An 11,754-nucleotide genomic window follows, 5' to 3' on the forward strand; every position below is an offset into this window, starting at 1 on the left:
GTGACAATTTAAATTAAATTAAATGAGTCATTACAATTATGTCATGTGTCAAAGTTACGTGACAATTCAAATCAAGCTAAATGAGCCACTACAATCCTACTAAGTATGTATATGACATGTTCTAACTAATCAAATCAGAATTTTCATCAAAAAATATGATTCTTCGATTCAAACCGACCAATCAAATCACATATATACATCACTTTCTATAAATATAAATAAGAATCTTCATACACTATTATTTATGAGTGTAGATTTTAATCATAAAATTATTATTTGACTTAGTAAAACATGCATATAACAACCATGTTAACCTTTCCTACACCTAACCTTAACCTTCTTGGGATCATTAGCATTTTTTTCTAACTGATGAAAATACTTTATAGAAGTAAATATTTGATAATGGATAAGGATCCGGTCAAGTAATGTTTAACGGCCTTATACATTCATGTCATGTGTATTGTATAATAATTTATGGTTGAGATCCATTAAATTATATATTCATTAATTATAATAATAAAAACAAAAAAGTTGTCAACTTTTTTAATTTTTTAAAAACTATCAAAATAAAGCAATTATGTATATCCAAGCTAATATTTTCAAGGAAAAAAATTAAGATTGACAGGAATATGCAAACTTTTCTGACATTTTACCCGACAAACTTGTTCAGGAGTAATTTCACACATGCTTTCTCCAAATTCTTACATAACTTCCAAGAATAGATCAAATTTAAAAACATAATTGTGTTCTAAATTATAATTTGATTAAAGAACATGATAATACATTTTTTTAAAAAAAAGAAATACTTAATTGGAGGTTTTCAAATAATTATACAAAACATATTTATTCAGATTTTTTAAAAAATGTTGCATCTTTTAAAATTAGTATAATATAAAAAATCCAATAAAAGTACAAGATTTAGCAGGTTAAAAGGTTGGAAAATCCACATATTTCCGTGATTCTTATTTTTTGATTGAAAATATTAGTTAGGGTACACTTAATTGGTTTATTTGATAGTATTAAAAAAATAAAAATAATTGATGTTTTGCTTGTTTTTATTATAAACATGAATATGTAGTTTGAAAATACATGCTTGTCATGAAAAGATTATTGGTAAAATGTGAAAATATTAAATTAAAAATAGCTAAAATTACAATTATTGTTGTTATTATTATTGCATAAATATATTTTCAAAATGAGTTACGATATCGAAATTGGAAAATCCGCACAATTTAAATAATATCGAGTAAAAATTTGGAAATTTTCCCTCCAAACTTCACTCGAGTTTAACAAAAATGTTTAAAAACTTAATAAAGAGCCTGTGTCAGGACAAACCCAATAAATATTATACTTTTTTTATCACAATTTAGGTGACACGTGAAAAGATATGTAATACTTCTTTTTTTTAAAAAATAATGTATATAAAGCAATAAAGTATAAAATAATAATTAAGTAAAATCCTTAAAATTACAAAATTACCCCAGACATATATGTTAATGAAGTCATACCTTGCTTGCAGCCTCTTATCAACTAAAGTATAATAGTAAAGTAATTTATGAAGTTAAGTGTATTTAAGGGCGTGATTATATTTTAGTAGTCAAGTTTAAAGTGTAAGAATGATGTTGCCAAAGTCAAATAAAGAGACGATCCACTTATCATTGGTTAATTCAGCATCCTTTGTATTGATCAAGCTATGTGGTGAATCCAACTACATTCCATGGAGAACCCAGATTGTTTGTCTCCTTCAAAGTCACGATTTGTTTAAATTCGTCGACGGAACAATTCAAGAAGAAGAAAAAGAAGAAGAAGATGATTATAACTTGCAAAGGAAAAGGAATGATGAGTTGGTTAAAGCATGCATCTTTGGTTCTCTTGGTGATCAACTTCTTCAGGATAAAGCCATTCATGAATTAGATACTGCTAGACAAGTTTGGTTGGTTTTAGAGCAACGTTACACCCCTAAACCTAAATTTGAAGGTACCTACAAAATCCCCTTCTTTATTAGTATATATTTGTTTGCTGATAATATATATAAAAATTTGAGGTGTGAAAAACATTTTCATATATATAGTTATAGTTATTTAATATTTATAATACAAATACAGGGTCTACAGAAAAGCCCACATATCTCTTCTCTGATAGTAATCCATGAAGAACTGATTTCAAAATAAAATCACAAAGAAATCCCTTTAAACTTATTTTATATACCACTTTTACATTAATTATATTCACGTTTTTTTAACATCATGCATAATAACATTTACAATCTTCACTACTCTTTATTTTTATGATAATTCTTTATATTTTTTTATTAGAAAAATAACACTATCTATATACGTGTAATTTTTATTTATGAGTTTATTTGACAAATTCTTATATTTATTTATGTTTTGATTTCTCTAGTATTGAATTATATATTTTTTGACAACTTGTATTTTGTATATCAATTAAAATGGAAATAACTTTAATATTTTAACATTTAAGAGTGATATGTACTTAAATGAAGTGATATATGAATAATAAATCTTCTTTTACTTTGACAAACGGAAGATAGAAGTTATATTAAGCCAAATAAGATGAAAACTTAAAGTTTAAATACATTTGATATCATCATCAAAATGCACACACAAGAATATATAATCTAAAATGATATGAAAATTTTATTTTTAAAAATGAATAACTAAAACCTGCAAATAAAATATAAAAAAAAATAAAAGAAGAATATTTTTATAAACAAACAACTTATTTTTAAAATTTATGCAAGACACATTATTTTAAATATAAAAAATCAAACAATCAATAAAAAATAATCTCAACATAACATATCTCATTATAATTGATTCCATTATAATTTGTATTCGAATCAAACCACCATTAAATGATAAGATTTATAATTGAAACGTTCTAGAGAGTTATTTGTGTCCTTGAAATATAAATTAGATATTTAACTAATAGTAATATATTTTACACACATATTACATTATTTATACACACATTATGTATTTTATAATTATGAAAAGTAGTGGAAATCAAATAGGGACCATTGATTTCATATTTGCTTTTTCTAAAATTTGTCATATTACATTATACTTTATCATTATTGATACTAGATAACTTGATTGTCTAAAAAAATAGTAAAATGCTAAATACTTAGATAGTATTATAAAATAAAGATACTAGAAGTTAAATAACACAGAAAAAGAGAAAAAAAAAGTAGTAATATTAGTTTATATATATATATATATATACTAGAAGGATGACCCCGTGCATCGCAACCACTAGTCCTCTCCGACTGTCCGTCTACCTGTGGATTAAAAATTGTACTAAAAGTGAGTTGTGTGCCCAATTCATCGTGCAACTTCCTCCAAAACTTGGATGTGAACTGCACACCATGGTCTAAGATGATAGAAAGGGGCAAACCGTGTAACCTCACTATCTCTTTCACATAAACATTAGCCAACTGCTGAGCATTATAATCTATTCTGACTAATTTAGTCAATATGTCAATCAATACCCAAAATAGAATCATACTTTCCCAAAGTGTTGGGAAGATCAATCACAAAATTCATAGCTATCCTATCTCACTTTCGTTCCGAGATTGACATTCTCTGAAGCAAATCCATAGCTATTCTTTTAACTAAATAATCCTTCCCCCCTCTTAATTTCAATTAATATTATCGATTCTTAACTCAATATGTAAAAGGCTCCTCACACTATGAATTTATTATAATTTATCACTAATCCTTCAGTTAAATTCTCTTGTTGACTGATAATCAATTTAGCCTTTTATAATCTCTTGATGTACTAGACCTAACCCAACTTGTGGCTTCTGCAAAATGAGTATCAATGTGGTCATTGTGCCATTCAACTTGAACTATTCTAATTGTCTTCAGTATACCTCACATCTGAAAGATAAAAAGAAAACCCATTGTACGAATCTCATAATAATTCTTACCCTATCAAATATCATTTGAAGTGATCACATTTTATATCTTTGTCCTTTCATAACTTCTTATTATAGCCTTACCGTAATCACTATCCTCTTATATGATCAATTGATCTTCATAATCTTACACTTTTCTCCAATACATCAACATTATACGATTTCATTACTGAAGTTCTCACTTATCATAAACACAGGTCATCAAACTCTCATAATAAATTAAATGAAGTTTAAGTATCCTTATTTAAACACACCTCGAGCAAACCATTCTTACTGTTCTCAACCTTCTAAATATCAACCTTTAAAATTACAAAGCTTATTACAAAGTTATTTTGCTAACCACATAATATATGTACAATATTACATAATATCATTTCCTACCACTGAGGTTGAATTTGAATATGTCTTCTCACTATTGGTGAGAGGATGAAACAAGAAATTTTGACCATAAACTGAACCACAAACACATTATAAGGAATGAAAGAATGAAAATTTCCTGATATTTTATAGCCATTTGAAGATAAGTAACGGATGTCTTTGCATCGATCTCCAAGACTTTACTAGGCTCTACTAAACTCAGCTCTTGTACTCGTGAGACCTATGGACCTAGAACTTTGATTGCAAATTATCAAGACCCATAAACACAAGTCATATAAGTCCACCAAATAAGTTAACCAATTCAACTTAAACGTGAAAAGGTAAGTAGCCAACAAATATTTAATATACTAAGCCCTTTAAATAAAATGCAGAAAACGAAAAATATCAATTCAAGATTTAGTATTATAAGTACAAAAACATCTACACTACGATGTAAGTTTGAAACTAAATGACAACCTAGAAGTAAGGAATATCATGTATGAATACTAATATAAAATAATATCCGAAGGCATAGACGATGGTGTGGGCCACTGAGTTGCCAAACAACTCATCACAACTCCAAGATAATTTAAGCTCGACTCTTAATGCTCCAAAAAAATGTGCTCGTATTATTCAAATTTCAATCTGCACCACACATGACTGCAGCAAGTGTAGTATGAATATGAGATCACATATACCCAGTACATCTCATAAATCGACCATGAAGAAGTAGTGACAAGAGTATATAAGAAAATAATCCTTTAATTTTACAAGTATATATGATAATTATCAACCAAGTTTTCATTAATATGGATAATAAAATATCACGTTATGTCCAACATCAATAAAACACATACTTAAAAAAGAATGAATGATGTAATGAGATGCAATATAATGTTATACTATGAAATAATATGTCTCAAATTCCAACTACTCTCTCAAATGTATATACATGATACTTCTTGAAAATATATCAGGATATCATTACCCATGGGGATTCGCGAGGTCCATATACCGACAAAGACAATCTCCATGTGTCTGTGCGAATGATCTCTACACACTATCATAAAATAAAAAAATCTCCAGCACAGACGATCTCCGCATGCCCAACTTATAATCATAACATCTCGTAATCCCCGGCACAGACCATCTCCAATTCCCAAACTTATACCTAATCTCATGTCAATGCATCTGCACAATACGATTTCAATAAAAGGGGATCATGACACATCTCAATCAATCAAATATTGGCATGATATATAATCACCCCAAATCTCACAAATATACAGGTTCAATAAAGAAACACAATCGCACAAAAGAAATTCAGTCAATAATACATCAGCTAATGCTCATACGTTTTGACATTCTTGAATTATAATCCGTTATTTGGTAATAATAAAGTTTCCCTTTATAACACTGGTACTCGTACCAATTATGCCCGTCACACCATTGGTAGAGACCCACATCTTTCACTCTTACCCATCGTATATTCCAGTTTTAATCTTTAATTAAAAAAATGTCCTTCAACAAAGTCTCACGTGTCATGAATCCTTATATTTTTGCCTTTTCCTTTTGTAAAACTTCAGAATGTGCCCAATCTATCAAATATGGAATATTAATAAGCAAGTGATTTTATAGACACCCATATTACTATGGGCCTAGCCTAGATTCAAAACTCACCCTAATCAATAATTAAATACATAAATCTTGATTCCAACTAAATGTGTCAATTCTCATATTTTCTAAATTCAAGCCTAAGATAAACTCTTAGTTCTTCCAAATAATATAAAATGATATTCAGATAATACAATACACCTAATATTAAACTACATATACTAATATGTCAAACTTAATTTATAGTATAATAACAAAATAATTATATTTAATGGTAAAGCCACCGGTTATGAAATCACCGGCAACATGTCCATGAACGAAAAAATGAAAAATTAGTGCTTACCCTTTTTAAATGTGAATTCAAATCATCTATTATGCCTTCCAATGTACTCCCTTTGTTCAATATTGTTTGTCATGCCTTCTATTTTTAGAGTCAAACTATAAAAATTTTGACTAACATTTGAAGATGTATTTTTTTATCATATTAATATGCAAAAAATTAAAATTTATAGTACTTTTCATATAATTTTAGAATATTTAATTTTTTTGTTTAAAATATCGAATTAATATAATCTAATTTAACTTTGAAAATTAGTTAAATTAATTTTCGAAAAGCGCAACATAACAAAAGATATCAGAGGGAGTAATAATTTCTCTCTCATTGATTTCACTCTTCATTAAATCTTTTTAATTTATATATTTTTTTTTAATTTAAAATTTCAACCAGCAGACACTCACCATTATCTATACTTCTTATATCCACTACCTTAATGCACATTATTATTCATATAACAATCAACGATTGCATATAAAATACATAATTTGGATTAAAAAAAAAATTCATAGCTACTACGGTACTCGTTCTTTTTTCTTGTCGCTGCATCGTCTTTGTGTACGTTGGGAGTGGAGGCAGCAATTATTTCATATAATAATAAAATAATATTAAACCCCATTAATTTATTTTAACATATGGGTCAAAGTGACATAATGTATTATCTATGGATTTGACCCATTAAAAACCAACTAAAATTCAATTATGTAATAACCCGTCAACTGAATAATCATAGCTAAACAAATAGTTCAATATTCTCATTTAAAACTTTACGAGAAGGGTCTTTTATGAAAGAAGGAGCATTACTATTCAAAATGACCTGACGTGTCCTTACACAAAATGATCTCGATGAAGTACCTATTGATGATCCTGAACCCCTGTGTCTACATCATGAAATGCAGGTCGAATAACATCAGTACGTTGACTGTACATGTATGTAATATAGCTGAAGCGAAATGACTTAATGAAAGGACTGCACTAGATATAAATATATACTTAGCTAAATATAAAGAAATAAAGGAGTGAAAGTATTTAAACTTTAGAAACTACTTACTTACCTTTGAAAGCAACATTATTAAGTGGCATGATAAAATAAATACACTTTTAACTCTATTTGGGAGATTATCTAATCGACAACCATCACTATGCGCAATGAGATGATACAATGTCTCATCCACGCTCCTAGAATTGTCCTATACCTTGCCAAATATAAAACATCTCAACTAAGTGAATCCACTAAAGCTCTACTTGAAATAAATAAGGAGTCGTCTAAAATTATGATCATTTACCCATATGGCTACCTTGTTTATGAGGAATATGAGTTTTCAGAACTCATCCCCATATCAAAGCTCAATATTAGTCCCAATAAATATATATACTCATATTCAAATGTATAAACAAACTCTTCCTCAATTTGGAGTAATAGCTCAAAATATCCTCTTAAAAGAGGTAACTATTCTGAAATATCTCTGAACTCATTAACTCATATAGAAATCAATATTTCTCTTTTCTCAATATAAAAGAGTGATACATTTAGGAATACTTAGTTTCCTTATACTCTTATTCAAATAACGTTTAAAACTCTTTTTCTAAACTCATCTTTGCTTTCTTATAATATCAGTTTAATGAAAAAATGTTTTCTTTAAAAGATTCCCAAACATTATAACCCAAGATAGGGTACAGAAAAGTTAACACTCAAAAATCAAAAATTCAAAACTCAACAATACTACTGATCTCAAGAATACTAAAAATCTAGAACAAAGCTCTAGATTACTCCTTTACAAAATTTAGTTAGATGTAGGGCGCGAGGACTAACTTAGTCAATTACTATGATAACCTTACAGATTCGGATGAACAAAATTCTTTGCGAAATTGGTGAAAATTTGAAGAACGCTCGAGCCCTAGCTTTTCTCCTCTAAGAACCTTGCTCTAAAGACTTAGAGTGTTAATAACACAAAATATTGGTTAGCACTATCTAATCCCCAACTAGGTAAAAACATTGGTGTTTAGTCTTAGAAGGGGTGAGAAAATACCAAAACACCCATAACAAAAATGCCGGAGTGACCTACGGTTCCGACCTAAAATCCCGATCAATCATAGAATCACTTACTGGACTAAAATCCTTGGTTATTCCTATAAGACCTTGTGATGGTCCGTCATCCGGTCTACAACTCGTAGACACCCTTTCGTAGATTTCAACTTTAAGTCCAAAATTTAATCAAATCTCGATTACTCTACGGAGCCTATCTACGACTCATAAAATACATGATGACTCATCCTATCAACTTGTAGACCAAATTTGAGAAACTCAAATTTCTCAAACTCAACTTATCACCTAGGACTGTCTTCTTACGACTCGTGGGACTTTCTACGGTCCATAGGTAGGTTCTGTAGATTCTGTCAGCAAAACTTTTCTGCAACCTTTTCCTTTTCAAGTTCTGAGTTGTTACAAGGATCACTAGCATCTCACGAACTCGAAAGGTTGGACTTGGATTAAGATGTAAGAGGAATGGTCAACACGATCCATGCTTATAACTTGCAAAAGTGTAGGAAGTAAGGGAATGAATATCAAAACAACAACAGTACCCAACAAGTATCCCTTACAAATCTTAAGTAAAGTAATACCGAACACAAATACCCTAGTACACCATCCAAACCTCGACATATTGCAATCTTCATTGAAATCAGAAACAATCGATCCTAACAGTTTCACAACTAATGAGAACTATACAATACATGTAATACACCATAATCCACACATCAGAGTCAACGTAGCATCATCAAAAACTTTTAGATTCAAACAACCACAAGACATAGCAACTCACTCACAAAGTTCAAACAACATTTTTTTCTATAATGAATTCATCTGTTAGTTTCTTGCTAATTGATTGATGTAAGGGCCTAGGGGGCAGAAATAAAAGAGAAATGGGTTAACGGTGAGTCAGATATGATGTTAGGTCTATTTAAAATTTAATTGAATTAGGTTCTTTTAATTGTAGCACTTGATTGAAAAGTAGCATGAATGGGTACTTTCTATTAACGGATGATTTCATTTTAAATAATGAGATCTTGGTTTGTCATTGTACAGGTGGTTCGCGTGTTGTATACACTGGATTAACAAATTATAGCTTCTGCCTTCCACTATTCAGTGCTTTACTAAGTAGAGATTGGGAGAAAGCAGAAGCATTCTTGAAAAAAGAGAAAGACGCAAATATAGCTCCAATCAACGCAAAATTACAGACAACACTCCATTTAGCTGTTGGGGTAAAGAGTGAAAAAGGCAACAAGCATTTCGTAGAGAAGTTGGTGGCGAGTATAGAAAACAAACAGGATATAGCAAGAAAAGACTGCTTTGGTGAAACTGCTCTTCACTATGCTGCTAGATTTGGCAACTTAGATGCAGCTGAAATCATTATAAAAAGAAATCCTCGTTTACCACATATTTCTTGTATGTATGATACTTATCCAATCCATTATGCAGCTTCATGTGGATATGTTTCTGTGGATGTGTACGCTTACTTCTTGCGTGTCACTCAAGACCCTGCTCCTTATACTAACCTCAGTGGTGTTAAGCTTCTCTATGCATTAGTCTACTCAAATTTGTATGGTAAGAAACCGCCATATATCTCTTACTTTCTCTGAATTACTTTCTCTCTTACTGTTATTATAATATGTGTATTTGCAAAGTGAGGAAATGGGTTTGGAGAATGACAAACTTGTCGTTAATAATAAAATTTTAATTTGTTCCCCAACCATTTATTCGATAATAAATACAATTAGCCAATAAATCAATTTTACAGTTGCTTATCGGTTACAGTTCCATTTTGAACACCCCTACTAACAACGGAAGAAATGAGAATCCAATTGGATTATGTTATTAAATGTAGCTAATAAACATCAAGCATTGACACTGACTTTATAGATAAGTGTTTATGAATTTTGATACAAGTGTCAAAGTGTAGTGGATATTTGGACATATATATGAATACTGATTGAAATTTATTTTAAAAATTTTGTGAGTGATTTGGAGTATCAAATAGTGTTGCTTGATCCCTATTCGAGCTTGGGAGATGGACTCGAGGAGGAGAGGTTGACGGGAATGGGAGCTCCGGGGAGTAGTGGGGTTGCGAACAACATGTGGGATAAGACAGTTGATTGCATTAGGGAAGCCGGTAAAGAAGTGCAAGGGGTTTCGATGGTTACCTGTTGTGGACATGAAGGGGATGGTGATAGAATTGAGAAGCTTAAGGCAAAGTGGATACAAAGTAGACTACTTATGCAAAGTTGGTGAAAACAAAAATTAAGAGGAAAAGAAGAAGAATAAGGAAAGGTTTGTATTCAAGCAAGGGAAAATTTTTTAAAGGTGGAGATAAAAAGTTATAGAGTCTCCCCTAGCTAGATAGATGAAAGAGTGGGACCTGAATGGGGTGAAATGTACAAAAGACAAGGAAGGTGAGTGCTTGTGGTGGAGGCTCTAATTAGATGACGATGACAAGCATACTTCTGTAACATCTTGAGCGAATAAAGGGTCAAAGACATTGTATTGGGTGATTTGGAGCACTCAAAGAAACGTCTGGATTTTGAATATTGTAGGTGTATTAAGGTTGAGGATGGTAAGAGTGTTACTCATAAGATGAGTAGGGGAAGAGATACTAATCCAGATGAGATTTTGTTGGAGTTTTGAATGAGTAAATGCGGGGCAAGAATGCATTGAGTGGTTGACAAGGTTGCTTAATTTCATGTTAAAGACGACTATAGTATTATAAGAATAAAGGTGGAGTAGGTTGATTTCATTCTACTAGAACAAGGGTGATATCTGTAGTTGCAATTACAAGAGTATCAAGCTATTAAGCCACACTATGAAAGTTTGGAAGAGGGAGTAGAGATGAGGATGAGGAGGGAGTGCCATTTTTGAGAACTAATACATATTTATATTGGGGCAATCAACTACAAAGTCATTATCTTACGAGGAGACTGGTGAAAAAGTATAGGAAAAGGAAGAGGAATCTACATAGTGTTCATTGACCTAGAAAAAATTTCTATACACATAAGAATTTATATTGATATACCTTGAGGCTAGAGGTGGACATGTAGCTTACATTAAGGCGATCGATGAAGGATAGATATGATTAAGCTAAGACTCGGGTAAGAATAATGGGAGAAGAATCAAAGCACCTTTTAGTTGAGATGAGTTTGCACGAGGGATTGATGATTAGCCAATTTTTGTTTGTGTTGGTGATGGATTTATTGACATTTGACATGATATACGCAAAACGGAACCAGATTGCAATAATGCCTCAACAAACTTGTATAGAAAAAGACATTATACACTTGGAAATTGTGTATATCGACAAACAGTAGAAATAACAGATTGAATGAAATTGTGTGACTTACTCATTCTCCTATCTCACTCACTCTCTTTCTTGCTCTTTTTCTCACATTCGCGTCACTCTTCTATTGATTCTTGATGAATGATTCATATGGGTCGATATCTGGTCATCAATGTTTC

The 11,754-nt window shown here is 30.6% G+C and overlaps 1 protein-coding gene across 1 annotated transcript; it reads left to right on the forward strand.

Moving 5' to 3' along the window:
• Nucleotides 1-1,616: 1,616 nt before the first annotated feature.
• Nucleotides 1,617-9,898, forward strand: LOC107018674. Its single transcript, XM_027917307.1, has 2 exons — nt 1,617-1,977; nt 9,334-9,898. The coding sequence occupies exons 1-2, from the start codon at nt 1,617-1,619 to the stop codon at nt 9,885-9,887; spliced, it is 915 nt and encodes a 304-aa protein (XP_027773108.1). The 3' UTR covers nt 9,888-9,898.
• The last annotated feature ends 1,856 nt before the right edge of the window (nt 9,899-11,754 follow it).

This window comes from Solanum pennellii, chromosome 5, assembly GCF_001406875.1.
Source record: "Solanum pennellii chromosome 5, SPENNV200".
Lineage (NCBI taxonomy): Eukaryota > Viridiplantae > Streptophyta > Magnoliopsida > Solanales > Solanaceae > Solanum > Solanum pennellii.

Bases quoted from the DNA above. Each gene is read 5' to 3' on its own strand.
- LOC107018674 (XM_027917307.1), top strand. From the start codon at position 1,617: ATGATGTTGCCAAAGTCAAATAAAGAGACGATCCACTTATCATTGGTT. The intron at 1,978-9,333 runs GTACCTACAAAA...GTCATTGTACAG, and splicing joins CCCTAAACCTAAATTTGAAG to GTGGTTCGCGTGTTGTATAC.